The sequence below is a fragment of the Schistocerca cancellata genome, chromosome 1 (assembly GCF_023864275.1).
Source record: "Schistocerca cancellata isolate TAMUIC-IGC-003103 chromosome 1, iqSchCanc2.1, whole genome shotgun sequence".
Classification (NCBI taxonomy): domain Eukaryota; kingdom Metazoa; phylum Arthropoda; class Insecta; order Orthoptera; family Acrididae; genus Schistocerca; species Schistocerca cancellata.
Genome location: NC_064626.1, coordinates 987975267 through 987995313, shown reverse-complemented (window position 1 = coordinate 987995313; position 20047 = coordinate 987975267). Strand labels below are relative to the sequence as shown.

Here is a 20047-nt window from a genome sequence, read left to right as displayed (position 1 = left end):
TATACTTTTTGAGAAAAGGCTTCTAATAACATAAAAAATGTAAAACAGAGAAAATGAGGTTCAAAGATTTTCTTCTCATACTTCTACATGTAATAAGCTTACCTCAATTTTAAAATCCTTGATACTGATACTCCTCATCCTCCAGATTTCTCTTCTCTCCTCTTCGAATCTGCCTGGCCTGTATTTGCAGATAAGATACTGATCTGTAAGCTTTCTTGACCCTGCTCTTGTTGATGATGTAAAATGCTTTCGTTGTAAACACACCATGATTTATACCAACTCTCTGCAGCACTTCAATTCTGCCATTATTTTAACAAAAAACTGCATCATAGACAGCTATTTTGAGTACTTCAAGTCCACAGAATGTCCTTTTTAAGCATCTAATTCAAATTAAATTATTGAGGTTTTCATTTGCATTTTGTGTCTTTCCGTGAAGACATTTCCTCAGTAAATCAGGGTTTGCAAGAAACCTGATTGTGGGCTTAATTGCATTTACAACGGGTTCTGGTAATGAGTGTTACTGTGAATACGTCTCATTTCTGTTGTTGAATTTACACCAATTGTCTTTCGGACATAGATTGTGCATTGGTGTATGGTCAGTGGAGAGTTTGTGGATAAAACTTGCCCACACGGCACACCTCATTGCCTCTAAATTATGTGTGTTTTTTCCTTATAGCTCTCCAGTAAAATAACTGAAAAGAATCAATTTCTTTCAGAGTAAGCCTGCCTTTTCCTCGTCGTGGTTTTCCATCCTCAAGTACTTCACCTTTCTTGTTTTTCAGAAAGCAACGAAGCATACCACCAAGCCTCTTTTGGATGTGGCCAACACATTCAAACTTTTCTATTGTTGTACTGTATGGATTTTTATCTGTTACAGCTTTGAACAGAGAGGAGTCTCTATCACCAAGGTATTAAGTATATCTAACACCATACTGCCATACTGGTCCTCAGACCTGGAGAACTTCCTCACATTTGCAGCAGCCTCATGCCCTCACTTGAGCCACTGTAATTTTTAGAGCATGCTACTACATGCTTTTCTTGCCACAGTTTCTCACTGTCTTCATTGTTGGACATTTTCCTTATTGCACACTGGTGGCAGTATTTAGACATAATTTCTACATCTAAAACTTTACCTGAGTCAATAGCAGTAACAGATACAACTCCATACAGAGATGTGTGACCCCTTTTCATCCATATCCCATCTACAGACACACATGGGTCAGTAATATTTGTAGGAGATTCACTGTCTTGAATATCTACCCGGGATCTATTTCTTTTTGGCTTATTTCCATAATTCCTCCACTGCTTTCTTCATTGAAATTGTGGCAGTATCACATACAGCATCATATATTTCTTTATTTATTTTTTCAAACCTTGCACAAGGTGGAGGCATGTTCAGAAAACCACACAATAAATTACCTCCTTCCCTGTCCTGGGCAAGGCATCTCAGAGCATATGCTAACCTAAAATTGCTTTCAGAGGTACCAGTGTCAGTTTTTTGGAAGAGGAAAATGAAAATTCATAGCCACACAAATTACAAATTAATTTAAAATCACAAGCCATTCCCACTCTTCTTTCTTCAACAACGATCATGCATTCTGTATTTTTACAGCTGACACATGAACATGAAAACTTTATGGCCTAGTAGAAATCCTTATTAGCCTAGAAGAAATCCTTGGGTAACAGAGGAGATATTGAATTTAATTGATGAAAGGAGAAAATATAAAAATGAGGTAATTGAAGCAGGCAAAAAAGAATACAAACGTCTCAAAAATGAGATCAACAGGAAATGCAAAATGGCTAAGCAGGCATTGCTAGAGAACAAATGTAAGGACGTAGAGGCATGTACCACTGGGGGTAAGGTAGATACTGCCTACCGAAAGATTAAAGAGACCTTTGGAGTAAAGAGAACCAACTGTATGGATATCAAGGGAAAGCAAAAAGGTGGAAGGAGTATACAGAGGACCTATACAAGGGCGATGTACTTGAGGGCAATAATATGGAAATGGAAGAGGACGTAGATGAAGATGAAATGGGAGATATGATGCTGCGTGAAGGATTTGACAGAGCACTGAAAGACCAAAGTCGAAATAAGGCCCCAGGAGTAGACGACATTCCATTACAACTACTGATAGCCTTGGGAGATGGAGCCGTGACAAAACTCTACCATCTGATGAGCAAGATGTAGAGACAGGTGAAATACCCTCAGACTTCAAGAAGAATGTAATAATTCCAATCCCAAAGAAAGCAGATGTTGACAGATGTGAAAAATACCGAACTATAAGTTTAATAAGTCACAGCTGCAAAATACTAATGCGAATTCTTTACAGACAAATGGAAAAACTCGTAGAAGCTGACCTCGGGGAAGATCAGTTTGGATTCCGTAGAAATACTGGAACACGTGAGGCAATTCTGACCTTAAGACTTATCTTAGAGGAAAGGTTAAGGAAAGGCAAACCTACATTTCTGGCATTTGTAGACTTAGCGGAAGCTTTTGACAATGTTGACTGGAATACTCTCTTTCAAATTCTAAAGGTGGCAGGGGTAAAATACAGGGAGCGAAAGGTTATTTACAATTTGTACAGAAACCAGATGGCAGTTATAAGAGTCAAGGGGCATGAAAGGGAAGCAGTGGTTGGGAAGGGAGTGAGACAGGGTTGTAGCCTCTCCCCGATGTTATTAAATTTTTTTATTAAGCAAGCAGTAAAGGAAACAAAAAACATTCGGAGTAGGAATTAAAATCCATGGAGAAGAAATAAAAACTTTGAGGTTTCCCAATGACATTGTAATTCTGTCAGAGACAGCAAAAGACCTGGAAGATCAGTTGAATCAAATGGACAGTGATTTGAAAGGAGGATGTAAGATGAACATCAACAAAAGCAAAATGACAATAATGGAATGTACATTATGAAATGAGACCCTTAAAGTAATAGATGAGTTTCGCTGTTTGAGGAGCAAAATAACTGATGATGGTCAAAATAGAGAGGATATAAAATGTAGACTGGCAATGGCAAGGAAAGTGTTTCTGAAGAAGAGAAATTTGTTAACATTTATATGGGTAGATCACATAACTAATGAGGAGGTACTGAATAGAACTGGGGAGAAGAGGAATTTGTGGCACTACTTGACTAGAAGAAGGGATTGTTTAGTAGGACATGTTCTGAGGCATGATGAGGTCACTAATTTAGTACTGGAGGGAAGCGTGGAGCATAAAAATCATAGAGGGAGACCAAGAGATCAATACAATAAGTAGATTCAGAACGATTTAGGTTGCAATAGTTACTCGAAGATGAAGAAACTTGCACAGGATAGAGTAGCATGGAGAGCTGCATCAAACCAGTCTGTAGGCTGAAGACCACAACAACAACATACACACAAAAAATATATACTGAAGACCCAAAGAAACCTGTACACCTGCCTAATATTGTTAGGGCCTCCGCGAGCAATCAGAAGTGCCGTAACACGACATGGCAAGGAGTCAATTAATGTCAGAAGTAGTGATGGAGGAAATTTACACCACGAATCCTGCAGTGCTGTCTATAAACCTGTAAGAGTATGAGGGGGGGGGGGGGGGGGGGGAGGAGATCTCTTGTGAATAGCACGTTGCAGTGCATCCCAGATAAGCTCAGTAATGTTCATGTCTGGGGAGTTTGGTGGTCAGTGGAAGTGTTTAAATTCAGAAGAGTGTTCCTGGAGCCATTCTGCAGTAATTCTAGACATGTGGAGTGTCATATTGTTCTGCCAGAATTGCCCAAGTCACTGGAATGCACAATTGACATGAGTGGATGCAGGTATCAGGAGTCCCATATCACTTCAACCGCACATGCCCCACACCATTACAGAGCCTCCACCAGCTTGAACAGTCCGCTGCTGACATGCAGGGTCCATGGTTTCATAAGGTTGGCTCCATACTTGTACACGTCCATCTGCTTGATACAATATGAAACGAAACTCGTCCAACTAGGCAACATGTTTCCAGTCATCAACAGTTGAATGTCAGTGTTGACAGGCAAGGCGTAAAGATTTGTGTCATGCAGACACAGATACACGAGTGGGCCTTTGGCTCTAAAAGCCCATATCAATGGTGTTTCATTGAGTGGTTCGCACGCTGACACTTGTTGATGGCTCAGCATTGAAATCCTCAGCAATTTGTGGGAGGGTTGCACTAATGCTATGTCCAACAATTCTCTTCAGTCTTTGCTGGTCCCGTTCTCGCAGGATCTTTTTCCGGCTGCAGCAGTCTTGGAGATTTGATGTTTTACCGGATTCCTGATATTCACAGTATGCTCGTGAAATGGTAATACAGGAAAATCCCCACTTCATCACTACCTCAGAGATGCTGTGTACCATCACTCGTGCGCCTACTATAACACTATGTTCAAACTCACTTAAATTTTGATAACCTGCTGTTGTAGCAGCAGTAACCGATCTAACAACTGTGCCAGACACTTGTCTTATATAAGCATTGCTGACCACAGTGCTGTATTCTGCCTGTTTGCAGATCTCAGTATTTGAATACGCATGCCTATGAACTTGTTTTTAGCAGCAGCAGTTTTTGCATATTCTTACATTAGGTCTGTTGTACTTCACATTGTCTAAAAATTCTGCCACCGAATGGAAGCAGAGATCTAATGAGAACGTACTTAGGGATTTATGAAACAGTGAAAATAGGGAGGTAACTTTTATTTGGTAGACCATTGTACATTTGTATATCACTATTTGTATTGGAGGTTTTAAAGGCTGTTGTCCTTACTAACTGGACACTGAGTATGTCTTTTTACCTGCTAACATGTTCATCTACATTAAAGTTGTTATTTATCTCTTTTAAGTACTTTTTCACATATTTACAAGTTTCTAGAATAAAAATGCAGGGGAGTGGGAGTATCGAAGACTTCTCATAGAGGGGCTCGCAGGAAACTGTTTGTCCTGCATGATGCTTGCTCGTATAGTGCTTTTTTTACTGAGCTAGTAGTTGTGCTATCCCAGAATATAATCCCGTACTGTAGAATGATGTGGAACTGGGAAAAGTATGCAATTCGAACATTGTGGAAGCTGGTTCATGTGCGACTAAACATAGTCTGTAGCATACTTTCTTCAGTGTTACATTTGTTTTTGTTATGTGCGTCTGCCATTTAAAAGCCTGTTGAAGTCTTACGCCCAAAAATTTTGTTTCCAGTGACGGGGTAATTCCACTGGCATTGATTGTCACAGAGGTTTTGGAGGCTTCCCCTTTTAAACAGAAATTTAGAACAATTGTTTTGGATGTACTTACACCCTAAAGAAAAATGAAGGAATTTTCTGAATAAGATATAAACTTGTAGTTGTGATGTACATATACAGACAAACAAATGATTATAATTTCAGAAAAATTGGATGATTTATTCAAGAGAAAGAGTTTCACATACTGAGCAAGTCAACAATGCTGTGGTCAACCTCTGGTCCTCATGCAAGCAGTTATTCAGCTTTATATTGATTGACAGAGTTGGTGGGTTGTACTGCGAGACATCATGCCAACACTGACCAATGTGCATGTTAGATCATCGAAACCCCAAGCTGATTGGAGGGCCCTGTCCATAATCCTCCAAACATTCTCAGCTGGGAATATATCTGTCCACCTTGCTGGCCAATGTAGGTTTTGACAAACAGTAGAAACTCTCACCATGAGCAGGTGGGCATTATCTTGCTGAAATGTAATCCTAGGATGGCTTGTCATGAAGGGCAACAAAAAAAGTTGTGAAATATCACCAACATACCGATGTGCTGTAAGAGTGCCATGTATGGCAACCCAAGGGGTTCTGCTATGAAAAGAAATGGCACCCCAAACCATCACTCCTGGTTGTTGGTCTGTATGGCAGGCAACAGTTCAGGTTGGTATCCCACTGCTGTCTGGGGCATCTTCAGACATATCTTTGCTGGTCATTCGGGCTCAGTTCTAAGCAGGACTCATTGCTGAATACAATTTTACTCCCATAAATATTTCAGAGCACAGACAGCAGTGGGAGAAATCACATATACTTCCCCCCACGCTCAGTCTTAGGTCTCCTGTTCTTCCTCATATACGTAAATGCATTTCTGTCTAATATATAACAAGCAGAATTAGTTATTTTTGCAGATGACACTAGTTTGTAATCAGTCCAAGCATACATACAACAATAGAAGAAATGGTAAACAGTATTCTTCATTGACTGGTTTTCTGTGCATGGTCTCACTTCTGTGTGTGGTCTTACTTTCAGTTTCAAAGAGACACAATATATTGAGATCTGCACATCTAGGGGTACTACGCCAATGATAAGTGTAACACATGGTGAAGAAAAAAAAAACAAATGGGCTGGAAACTTCAAAATTTGTAAGTGTCCATATCGATGGAAATTGAAACAACTTAGTTCAGTCACATTTACACTTAGGATCACTGCAAATTGTGGGGAGAGACAAATCATATTTTGCATATTTTCATTCAGTATCATACAGAATAATGTTGTGAGGTAACTCATCTTTAAGGAAGAAATCCTTCATTGTTCAGAAATGTCCTTGATGAATAATATGTGTTGCTCACCAACAATTATTTCCTTTTGACTACTGCCTCACAGTATATTTATTGCTTCTGAAGCATGTTGTGAATAATCCACTGTAGTTCCAAAGGAACAATGATGTACATAATTACAATACCAGAAGAAAAAATGATATTCATTACTCCACATTAAGGTTGTCTTTAGAACAAAAGGGGTCCAGAATGCTGCATTCAACGTTTTATATCATTTATCCAGTGATGTAAAATGTCCGAAGGTGAATTTCATTTTAAAGAAAAAGGAATACCACTTGTAAATGGAAGTAGCATGTAGTCATATTTACAAATTAATCTGTGATATAAATGTAAAAGAAGTGTTCCACATCATTACAGTTTATCATACAAATGATCCATGGAATATGAAACTAATTAACTTATCCATTACTCTGCCTACAATACAAATCGTGTCTCTTTTGATAAAAATCTTTTTTTGACAGCTCAGAGATACTTTCGTGAGCTTGTCACTTTTTCCTGGATACAAACAGGTCTGTAAGCAAACAAAAATTCTTCTTTCAGAAAACAAAAGGGCTTTTTGAGTGCTGGACATAGTGCAATTAAAAAGATGGAGGCTGCAAAAAAAACTTTTGTATAAATAAAGTAATATAAGATGCCCTAATCATTTTTAGCTTTCGATCCTACAGTTAAATATATTTTGACTTATATGTTAGTGGATTTGTGTTATATTAAATATGCCTTAAGCAAAGCATTCCTTTGCAGGTGGTGTGCAACCCAAGTGATGGATCTGTTGTATGTATTGTTGGTAATGGCCTGTTCCGTCTCTTGAATGTAACAGAGACAGTGTGGCGACAATTTGGTTATCAGAAAGCTGACACAATACCTATAATATGTGTTTGTTGGCTGACATTTGACTGTGTAATCTGCGGAACAAAGGATGGACGGCTGCTATTGATCGAATCAGGAGAGCTGAAAGCTATGTATAAAGCTTCTGAAATAAGCCACATTGACATAAAATTGAAAGACGAGTGAGTCTTTTTTTGTCAGCCATCTATTTAAGTGTTCACATTATATTAATTATTAGTAATAAATAGTCTTAATCGTCAGAACCATTAAACTGCCGACAGATTAATAATAATACTCTGTATCCATACTATCATTATAAAGTGTGTGGTATAATACCATACACTTAGGGTTCTTTCCATTGTATTCACTGATGGAGGAGAGAAAAAGATTAATTACAAGCAGCCTCTAAATTTAGACCCCCTACCACTACTTCCCAGTTACTCAATTTTTTTTCAGGAGGTCACTTACAACACAGTGTTGAACTATCTCTAAAAGACTGACATTTTAACAGCAATGCAGTTTTGTTTCAATAATGGCTACTCTACTGAGAAAGCAATATAGGGTCTTAAAAGTACAGTTGCAGTAGAGTTAAACAAGAAAATCACTCTGTTGGCATTTTCTGTGACATTGCCAAGACCGTTGATTGTGTAGATCATGAAGTTCTATTAGGGATACTTAGGAATGAGGCGTTTGTAGTGGAAAAATGTCAAATATCATGTCCCACAGGGTTTGGTGATTGCCCCACTTGTACTCATGGCCTATATAAATAATTTACCTGGGACGTTGGGGGACTATTAAAAAACTATGATGTTTGCTGATGACACTTTTATAATAATGAATAGCCCAAACACATCCATATCAGACACAGTTAGGAGAATAATGGAACAGGTTTGCAGATCAATGGCACATACTGGGTGAGGTTCCATATGTAAAGTTCCTAAACATCCAAAGGGATAATAGACTGAAATGCCACCAGAATGTGGATATGTTAAACATAAAGCTCAGTTGTGCCCACTTTGCTGTTAGCAACCTCTCTCCCATTGTGTTGGAGGAAAGACACCACTAATCCTCATCTTCTACTACTCAGACCCTGTTTTTATCTAATACTTCCAACAAAGCATTTATGTAAATTCACTCAGATCACTGTCAGCTGTCTATATAGTGCCAAATCAAGATCTACTTATTCAAACATTGGAGCAATGTGGAATTTACATCCTGGAATTCAAATGTTTTGGTAAATTGTAGAAGCAGAGGCTAATGATGTGTTATTTCTTTCTGAGTAGGTGTGAATTTTCAGTTTCCTACCTGGTTTCTGCCTGTTATCTGTTAAAGACTTTTACATCAGAACACAAAACTCCATTTGGAATCTTAGATAGGGTCGCTTAGTCTGCATGAAATTATTTTACTTCTAGTACAGTGGTTGTGCATTGCACATCCTGAAAATGAGGACCACTCTGAATTTTATTTAGTAAACCATAACAAATATTAATTTTAAAGTGGCTTTGATAAATTATCATGGCTACTCCCTATCTGCATAAATATCACAATACCGTATTTACTCGAATCTAAGCCGCACTCGAATCTAAGCCGCACCTGAAAAATGAGACTCGAAATCAAGAAAAAAAAAAATTTCCCGAATCTAAACCGCACCTGAAATTTGAGACTCGAAATTCAAGGGGAGAGAAAAGTTTTAGGCCACACCTCCAAATCGAAACAAAGTTGGTCCATTGTAATACGAGACACTATTTAGGTCGAATGAATGATGATACAGCTACAGTAGGTTCGAGTCGTAAGCTTAGCAGTTAAACTTTACTAGGTAGCCATTGCTATGCGTCACGCGCTCCGTCCGTATTTATACGGGTACGTTTCCTTTTTCACGTGCTTCGTCTGGTTTGAATTGATTGCTTATTTTGCTTTGATCTGGTAAGTGGCGTTCTCTTTGTTATAGCTGTTTGCGTCACTCTAAGATGAAAATGCATTACTGTACTGTGTCATGCATTGTTTGTCGCATTCTGATAGTGAGTGTTTACGACCTGTCGCCGGCCGCTCGCGGCATGGCTTGCTTTTGTGCACGCTACCGCCGCTTACAATAAAAAAAAATAAATAAAAAAAAGGAGAGAGGAATCGTCTCATTAGCGAAACAATGGCAAGAGACTGCTTGCCATTTGCTGTTACTTACACTGCTGCTTTCTTTGATAATGATAAAAAAGAACCAAATAATAGACTGTGTATGATAGAAGATGTTCTGAACGAGAGTTTAGCGAAAATTTTTGCAGACGCCTCTGTAGTACATTACATTCTGCACACAAATTATTAGTGATCTAAGATTTAAAAATCGAGTCAATTGCCGTGCTTCATTTCTGACTGTATCACTATTAGGCATAAGAATAATACGAATATAAACATGACATGATATGTACATTCTTCCGCGTTTGCTGTTGTCTCACCCTAGTTTCGTAGTTTATTAGGCAGACAGGATTTAAATGAGATAGCAGCAAACACGAAAGAATACACGGCAAAATATTTATATTCGTATTATTCTTATGGCGAAGAGAATACTGTATGTGATTCACAATTCATAAAAGTTCCCATTAGCAACCATCTCTTCTCACAGGTAGGAAAAAATTCAGAACGTAGGGTTGACCATATTGACAAATCATCACAGTCTTGCCAGTCGGATTTTCGTAGTACATTCAACATTGAAATGCTGCTACATTCGAAGATGAACAATACGGAATTTGTATTTACTTCGTGGATAATGTATAAAATGCAGTGATCGAAACTCGGGGCGGAGAAGAAGGCTCATCTTCCACCCTTTTTTTTTTTAATTTATTTACTGACGCGGAGGTTTTGGCGCTAGTATTTATCTTTGTGCCGGCAAAGCATACCTATGCAGCGCTACATATATTCGACGACGGAAATCAGTTGTGGCGGCACCTACCAACATTTTTCAGAACTTCCGCGCACTTTGCACTCGATTCTAAGCCGCAGGCGGTTTTTTGGATTGGAAATACAGAAGCGTCCGATCTTACCCGTCGGCTTTGACCCATGACGTCACAAATACCGCGGAAACGACTATAAACAATTACAATATGGCGGATATAAAAACATCGCATACGTATTGTAAACACTGAAATACACAAGTTTCACAAAAAGCCTAATGACTGTAACGGGACAAGCATGGGAAATTAGGGGTTTTTGGGTGCGGAGAAACTAAATATACAGAAATGTAGCCACCGACCGCCATTCAAAACCACGCAAAACAACGAAATAAATCAACATCACAAAACTGACCAAATACCAAAAAACACATTCCTATCCATAATCGGACACTTCCCTTAACCTATATAGCTCAACAGAACCTACCGATCACATCCCCCAATAGAAAACTAAGAAACGAAAGCTTCCCTTACACCTACATACATCGGCACTTATGCAGTTTAGCAGGTATGGAAAAAATTTTTCATTTTTTTTTCAAAATTTGATCATCATGTGTCGTTATGCGGTGGGGGGAGTCTGCAGTGCCCCCCCATCCCCCCACAGGCTTCATTAGTGTCAAATCAATATTTTCGAATCATAGGCGGCCGCTGCCGCGGCCGCATTCCAAAAAAAAACTCCCAACCTAACCTCAAGTGGGCTACGCTACAGATCAATATGTTCATCAAATTGCTTCATATTACGTATACTTGTTCATTAGTGTCAAATCAATATTTTCGAATCATAGGCGGCCGCTGCCGCGGCCGCATTCCAAAAAAAAAACTCCCAACCTAACCTCAAGTGGGCTACGCTTCAGATCAATATGTTCATCAAATTGCTTCATATTACGTATACATGTTCATTAGTGTCAAATCAATATTTTCGAATCATAGGCGGCCGCTGCCGCGGCCGCATTCCAAAAAAAAACTCCCAACCTAACCTCGTATTCAGGGCTACGCTACAGATCAATGTGTAGGTCCCTTACGTCACGGGTCAAAGCCGACGCGTGAGATCGGATGTTTCCAACCTATACCCAATACACAAAACAGCATTAAATTAACCATTAACTCACTAATAGAAATTCCGCTTCAAATCCAACACCTGAGCAACAGAAAACTGACCCCACCACACGAAACAAACGAAACAAACGAAAACCATGAACACACCACCAGAGAGCACGACAAACAAAAACAAGACATCTACAAACACGCCACAATCGCAAATCAAACTCCGCGCCGTAATGACGTCACACACCACAACACGCTTACGTCACGGGTCAAAGCCGACGGGTAAGATCGGACGCTTCTGTTGACCCTTTTGGATTACAAAAACCGTAAAAAAAGTGCGGCTTAGATTCGAGTAAATACGGTAAAACACAGGTATCTGAAACACATTCAGAGACTGCCAAATGCTGTGCTGTATTGAAGTCTGTGTTGAAGTTCTTTGCCAAATAAATGAAATGTCAGACTGTGCAGCAAGTATGTGAAGCCAGTTTGATATGTCTTTGTGATATGCTGAAATTAGTATAACTTTGCATTTATTCCTTTCATTTTTGATCTGAAATTGTTGGCACGGCTTAATAACAGTGCTGTTTAGCATTGCCCACTCCCCCTCATGGTTGCATGTAAGTTGATGTATCTTTTTCTTTTATTCACCATTTCTGTTCTTTCAGTCTACATTTTTTTTCCTTTTTTGCCTTTTATGTCTTCATCTAAGTTTTTGTAACTCCTTTTTTGTTTCCCAACATTTCTATTCTTTCTCTCTATAATTGCTTCTTTTTTTCACTTTTAATTCACTTCGTCCGAGAATACTCTTCATTTTTTAAATATGACAATTTTCTTCATTATCATGGTTATTCTTTTCAGAATGAAATTTTCCCTTCATTGGTTATAGTATATTGATAACTTATTTTGTTGGTATTTCAGTTTCTCAAATAATGTCATGGTTTATTTCCCCTATTTCTAAACTGATTCAACCAACAAATTGATTGTCCATTACAACAAGTCGATGCCCTGCCCTGAAATTTTTTATATAGGAAGAATGCAATGAAAGAAACACAATGTTAAAATTTTTGCAGTTAAGACACACTGCAATTATTTTAAAAAAATTGGAAAATGCTAAGTTTGTAGCTCACTGTGCAGTTTGAGAAATGTACACCTATGTGTAGTTGTAGCAGACAGCACATGAGCAACTTGGCAGGCACATATCCTTGGTTGATGGCACATCAGTAAACAGATAACACAGCACAATGTGATCATAATTTGTACAGCAAATCCATTGATACATGCTCTGACACAATTGTTCACAGTTACTATTCACTCAAATTTGCCACTCATTAAATGTTGTTGTTGTGGTCTTCAGTCCTGAGACTGGTTTGATGCAGCTCTCCATGCTAATCTATCCTGTGCAAGATCCTTCATCTCCCAGTAACTACTGCAACCTACATCCTTCTGAATCTGCTTAGTGTATTCATCTCTTGGTCTCCTTCTATGATTTGTACCCTCCACGCTGCCCTCCAGTGCTAAATTTGTGATCCCTTGATGCCTCAGGACATGTCCTATCAACCAATCCCTTCTTCTAGTCAAGTTGTGCCACAAACTTCTCTTCTCCCCAATCCTATTCAATACCTCCTCATTAGTTATGTGATCTACCCACCTAATCTTCAACATTCTTCTGTAGCACCACATTTCGAAAGCTTCTATTCTCTTCTTGTCCAAACTATTTATTGTCCATGTTTCACTTCCATACATGGCTACATTCCATACAAATACTTTCAGAAACGGGTTCCTGACACTTAAATCTATACTCAGTGTTAAAAAATTTCTCTTCTTCAGAAACGCTTTTCTTGCCATTGCCAGTCTACATTTTATATCCTCTCTACTTCGACCATCATCAGTTATTTTGCTCCCCAAATAGCAAAACTCCTTTACTGCTTTAAGTGTCTCATTTCCTAATATAATTCCCTCAGCATCACCCGACTTAATTCGACTACATTCCATTATCCTTGTTTTGCTTTTGTTAATGTTCATCTTATATCCTACTTTCAAGACACTGTCTATTCCATTCAACTGCTCTTTCAAGTCCTTTGCTGTCTCTGACAGAATTACAATGTCATCGGCGAACCTCAAAGTTTTTATTTCTTATCACTGGATTTTAATACCTACTGCAAATTTTTCTTTTGTTTCCTTCACTGCTTGCTTAATATACAGATTGAATGACATCGGGGAGAGGCTACAACCCTGTCTCACTCCCTTCCCAACCACTGCTTCCCTTTCATGCCCCTCGACTCTTATAACTGCCATCTGGTTTCTGTACAAATTGTAAATAGCCTTTCGCTCTCTGTATTTTACCCCAGCCACCTTTAGAATTTGAAAGAGAGTATTCCAGTCAACATTGTCAAAAGCTTTCTCTAAGGCTATAAACGTAGGTTTGCCTTTCCTTAATCTTTCTTCTAAGGTAAGTCGTAAGGTCAGTATTGCCTCACATGTTCCAACATTTCTACGGAATCCAAACTGATCTTCCCCGAGGTCAGCTTCTACCAGTTTTTCCATTCGTCTGTAAATAATTCGTGTTAGTATTTTGCAGCTGTGACTTATTAAACTGATAGTTCAGTAATTTTCACATCTGTCAACACCTGCTTTCTTTGGGATTGGAATTATTATATTCTTCTTGAAGTCTGAGGGTATTTCGCCTGTCTCGTACATCTTGCTCACCAGATGGTAGAGTTTTGTCAGGACTGGCTCTCCCAAGGCCGTCAGTAGTTCTAATGGAATGTTGTCTACTCCCGGGGCCTTATTTCGACTTTGGTCTTTCAGTGCTCTGTCAAACTCTTCACGTAGTATCGTATCTCCCATTTCATCTTCATCTACATCCTCTTCCATTTCCATAATATTGTCCTCAAGTACATCACCCTTATATAGACCCTCTATATACTCCTTCCACCTTTCTGCTTTCCCCTCTTTCCTTAGAACTGGGTTTCCATCTGAGCTCTCGATATTCATACAAGTGGCTCTCTTTTCTCCAAAGGTCTCTTTAATTTTCCTGTAGGCTGTATCTATCTTACCCCTAGTGAGATAAGCTTCCACATCCTTACATTTGTCCTCTAGCCATGCCCGCTTAGCCATTTTGCACTTCCTGTCGATCTCATTTTTGAGACGTTTGTATTCCTTTTTGCCTGCTTCATTTACTGCATTTTTATATTTTCTCCTTTCATCAATTAAATTCAATATTTCTTCTGTTACCCAAGGATTTCTACTAGCCCTCATCTTTTTACCTACTTGATCCTCTGGTGCCTTCACTACTTCATCCCTCAGAGCTACCCATTCGTCTTCTACTGTATTTCTTTCCCCCGTTCCTGTCAATTGTTCCCTTATGCTCTCCCTGAAACTCTGTACAACCTCTGGTTTAGCCAGTTTATCCAGGTCCCATCTCCTTAAATTCCCACCTTTTTGCAATTTCTTCAGTTTTAATCTACAGTTCATAACCAATAGATTGTGGTCAGAGTCCACATCTGCCACTGGAAATGTCCTACAATTTAAAACCTGGTTCCTAAATCGCTGTCTTACCATTATATAATCTATCTGATACCTTTTAGTATCTCCAGGATTCTTCCATGTATACAACCTTCTTTTATGATTCTTGAACCAAGTGTTAGCTATGATGAAGTTATGCTCTGTGCAAAATTCTAACAGACGGCTTCCTCTTTCATTTCTTAGCGCCAATCCATATTCACCTACTATGTTTCCTTCTCTCCCTTTTTCTACTACCGAATTCCAGTCACCCATGACTATTAAATTTTCATCTCCCTACACTATCTGAATAATTTCTTTTATTTCATCATACATTTCTTCAATTTCTTCGTCATCTGCAGAGCTAGTTGGCATATAAACTTGTACTACTGTAGTAGGCATGGGCTTTGTGTCTATCTTGGCCACTATAATACGTTCACTATGCTGTTTGTAGTAGCTTACCCGCACTCCTATTTTTTTATTCATTATTAAACCTACTCCTGCATTACCCCTATTTGATTTTGTATTTATAACTCTGTATTCACCTGACCAGAGGTCTTGTTCCTCCTACCACCGAACTTCACTAATTCCCACTATATCTAATTTTAACCTATGCATTTCCCTTTTTAAATTTTCTAACCTACCTGCCCGATTAAGGGATCTGACATTCCACTCTCCGATCCGTAGAATGCCGGTTTTCTTTCTCCTGATAACTACGTCCTCTTGAGTAGTCCCCGCCTGGAGATCCGAATGGGGGACTATTTTACCTCCGGAATATTTTACCCAAGAGGACGCCATCATCATTTAACCATACAGTAAAGCTGCATGCCCTCGGGAAAAATTATGGCTGTAGTTTCCCCTTGCTTTCAGCCGTTCGCAGTACCACAACAGCAAGGCTGTTTTGGTTAATGTTGCAAGGCCAGATCAGTCAATCATCCAGACTGTTGCCCCTGCAACTACTGAAAAGGCTGCTGCCCCTCTTCAGGAACCACATGTTTGTCTGGCCTCTCAACAGATACCCCTCCGTTGTGGTTGCACCTACGGTGAGGCCGTCTGTATCGTTGAGGCATGCAAGCCTCCCCACCAACGGCAAGGTCCATGGTTCGTGGGGGGAGGACTCATTAAATATCCCTGATAATTAGCAGTTGCTTTTGCAACAATAACAATAGAGATAAAATTGAATTAATTTTCTTTGTGATTTCTTTGCATATATTTGCTGATAGCATCTTTCTTTGTGCAGGTCCCAGAATTTCACAGTATTGTGGAATCTACTTGATGTTTTCAAACTTGCAAAGCTGAAATACAGGGTGTTTATGTAAGAGCCTGAAAAACTGTAATGAAACATAGAGAATTCTCCACTGAGCAATTTGAGGTAGGAAACCTGGGATCGGAGAAGCCAGCTTAAGGAGATATGGAAATAAATTTGTCTACTGCTTTGTTTAGCATTACTGTTTTCCTGCTTATTTACAACTAACATGTGTACAAGTTTAAATTTTTTTATTTGTACATTCTTTATTTCCCACAAGGAAACAAGAAGGGCGAGCCTGACTACAAGGAAGTCACGATGACACATGTTTTGTTTACTTTACTTGTCCATAAGGTGGCTCTGTTGTATCATATTTACATTGTCCCATGACAGAAGATGCTGTGAATCAATGACAGGCCCATTATTACTCAATGCTATTCAGAGACGTACAGTACAATACAATCGATAAGTACCGGTACAGTATTTCTTGGTTACTGGATTGGAGGTCCAATTCCATGGTCTGCAATATCACCTGACCAGAATCCACTTGATTATTTCCTATGGGGATGTCAATACAGAGATGGAATTAGTTGCCAGAATTGTAGCTGTCTGTGATGTGATTCGAAAAACACCAGGGATATTTGTCAGGTGCATCAGAATCTTTTTTGCCAATGTCATGCTTGCATTGAGGTTGATGGCCATCAGTTTCAGCACATTTTGTAAGATACAGTACAATTGGTGCATTTATTGTGTCTGTTATAACCTTTAATTCACTAATAAATTGCGTGGATATATAAACGTAGAAACAATAGTGGGTTTCATGCTACCAACTCCGTAGCTGTCACTCAACTGCCGTGCCGTGACATGCGGCCGGCGCCGTTCATAGCCAGGTGGCGCTCCCACGCTCAGCCGAGCTGCGGAGCGCCTCTATCGCCGTGTTTGTGCACTGACGTAGCGGAACTTTTAAATCTTGTGGCACTGTCACAACACTTTTCCCCCCCTTGAAAAGAAAACACACTCACTTCCTTGGAGACACGGACAGTGCGGAGACATCCATGGCCTCTTGGGAGACCCCGAGAAGATCCCGCGGAGAAACACGAGAATATGGTCGAAAATGTCCAAGACGGAAGCCTGTGCGCGGAACGTGCCTCCTGGACGAGATGATGGGTGAAAACTCCGGAGCAGCATCCATAGGTGTCGTGGACCTGGGGGTGTGCTCCAGCGAGATGGGTCCCGGAGAAGGCGGCGTCGTGACTGGGGCTGGTTCCGGCGTACTCGGAAGCGGCAGCGACGTTGGCTGCAGCGACACGCACTGGAGATCGGCAGCAGCGACAGGACTGGCTTCCCGGGCTGGTGGAGGCGAAAGAAGGGGCGGTGGCACTGGCGTGGCCACCACTCGTGGGCGCATCTGGTCGTAATGACGAACAACCATGCCACCGTCCGTACGTATTTCACAAAGCCGGCAGCCGCGAAGAGCCTTGACCACCCCTGGAATCCATTTAGGGCGAGATCCATACCCTCGTGCCCACACGTCAGCGCCCACCGAGTATTTTCCCGCACGGGGGACACAGTACTAGGCCTGACAGGGTGAAGCAGGTGCAGTAGTGTGCGCGGTTGGCGGCCATGCAAGAGTTCAGCAGGGCTGCGATCACCCAGAGGCGTGAAGCGATAAGAACTCAGAAATTGCAACAGAGCGTCATCGGTAGAAAAATCAGTAAGGAATTTTTTCATCTGGCTTTTGAAAGTGCGGACAAGGTGCTCGACCTGCCCGTTCGATTGGGGATGGAAGGGCGGTGCTGTAACATGATGAATCCCTTGTCCAGTACAAAAATCACGGAAGGCCTGCGAAGAGAACTGAGGGTCGTTGCCCGTGACAATCGTGGAGGGAAGACCTTCTAGCGCAAAAATTTTGGACAAAGCCAGCGTCATCACCGCAGTGGTGGGCGACGGACATCGAACCACAAACGGAAACTTCGAGAAGGCGTCAATCAACAGTAGCCAATAAGTGCCGAGGAAGGGGCCGGCAAAGTCAGCGTGCACCCGTTCCCATGGCTGCGCCGGATCAGGCCACGGAGAGGGCATTGTACGGGGTGCAGCCAGTTGTTGAGCACACTGACCACACGCAGCGACCATGTGGGAGATGTCCGAATCGATACCGGGCCAATAAACATGCCTGCGGGCCAGGGACTTAGTCCGAGAAATCCCCCAATGGCCCTCATGCAGTAGTTTGAGAACATCTTTGCGAAGAGAAGCTGGCACCACGACCCGTGGAGATGCGCCATCTGTGGCCAGAAGAACAACACCCTCACGAACAGACAGACGAAGGCGCAAGGCATGGTAGTTGCGAAGGGGATCCGAGGCCCGGCCCTTGGTCCTGTCCGGCCAACCCCGTTGAACAAAACCGATCACCTGACGCAGGACCAGGTCCCGCGCAGTAGCCGACGCGACCTGCGAACCTGTAAGCGGAAAACCCTTGACCGCATGACATTCTTCCTCATCAATGTGGAAACAGAGTAGTTCATCTCGATCGAAAACCGGGTCGGGGCCCATCGGCAAACGCGACAACGCGTCAGCGTTGGCGTGCTGGGCCGTGGGGCGATAGTGAATCTCATAGTGAAAACGAGACAAGTATAAGGCCCAATGTTGCAGGCGGTGAGCCGCCTTATCAGGAAGCGACGCCGAAGGGCTGAACAGAGAGACCAGCGGCTTGTGGTAGGTGATGAGGTGAAAGTTAGAACCATACAAAAAAACGCTAAAATTTTTTAGAGCATAAATGATAGCGAGCGCCTCCTTTTAGATTTGAGAGTAATGCCGTTTGGCATCGTTGAGGGTCTTTGAAGCATAGGCGATGGGTCGTTCCGACCCATCCTCATACCGATGGGCGAGAACAGCCCCTAGGCCATACTGTGACGCGTCAGTCGCCAGAACCAAGTGCTGACCCGGACGGAAGGTGGCAAGACAAGGCGCCGACTGCAAATGAGCCTTCAGGCGAACAAAAGCCTGCTCACACTCGTCGGACCAACAGAAAGGTACGTTTTTGCATAACAGCTGATGCAGCGGATGAGCCACCGCCGCCGCGGAGGGAATGAATTTGTGATAATAAGCAATCTTGCCTAGAAACGCCTGAAGTTCTTTGACCGTAGACAGCCGGGGGAGAGCGGTGATGGCTGCAACGTGCTGACGTAGAGGACGTATACCTTCACGGGACAAGTGGAAACCAAGGTACACAATGGAGGGTTGGAAGAACTGTGACTTGTCCAGATTGCACTTCAACCCAGCCGAATGCAGAACCCGAAACAATGAACGCAAATTGCGAAGGTGCTCCTCAGTGGAGGCCCCCGTGACAAAAATGTCATCCAGGTAGTTGATGCAGCCAGGAACGGAAGCCGTGAGCTGTTCCAAAAACCGCTGAAAAATGGCCGGCGCGCTAGCGACACCAAATGGTAACCGCTGGTACTGATACAACCCACAAGGAGTGTTGATGACGAGAAATTCCTTGGAAGACGCATCCAACGGCAACTGATGGTACGCCTCCGATAAGTCAAGTTTGGAAAAGAACTGGCCCCCAGCGAGCTTGGTAAATAACTCCTTAGGACGGGGAAGAGGATAAGTGTCAATGAGACTCTGAGCGTTGACAGTGGCTTTAAAATCGCCACACAATCGCAGACTCCTGTTGGGTTTAGAAACCACCACGATTGGCGATGCCCGTTCGCTGGAGGTAACAGGAAGGAGAATCCCTGAAGCTGTTAACCTGTCTATCTCAGCCTTGACAGGTGCACGCAACGCCATCGGAATAGGGCGTGCCCGGAAAAACTTAGGGCGAGCTGTAGGTTTAAGAGTAATGTGGGCTTCAAAATCCTTGGCACGACCCAGACCAGCAGAGAACACGGACGAGAATTCAGAACACAATCCATCCAGTTGTTGATACGGAATATCCTCAGATATGAGTTG

The 20047-nt window shown here is 41.5% G+C and overlaps 1 protein-coding gene across 1 annotated transcript in view; it reads left to right on the top strand.

Moving 5' to 3' along the window:
* The window catches only part of LOC126120331 (cilia- and flagella-associated protein 57-like), a 294506-nt gene that overhangs the window by 11505 nt on the left and 262954 nt on the right, over positions 1 to 20047 (top strand). Inside the window, exon 4 of the mRNA XM_049915076.1 lies at positions 7283 to 7548. Coding sequence (XP_049771033.1) covers positions 7283 to 7548 — 266 coding nt within the window. The remainder of the gene's footprint in view (positions 1 to 7282; positions 7549 to 20047) is intronic.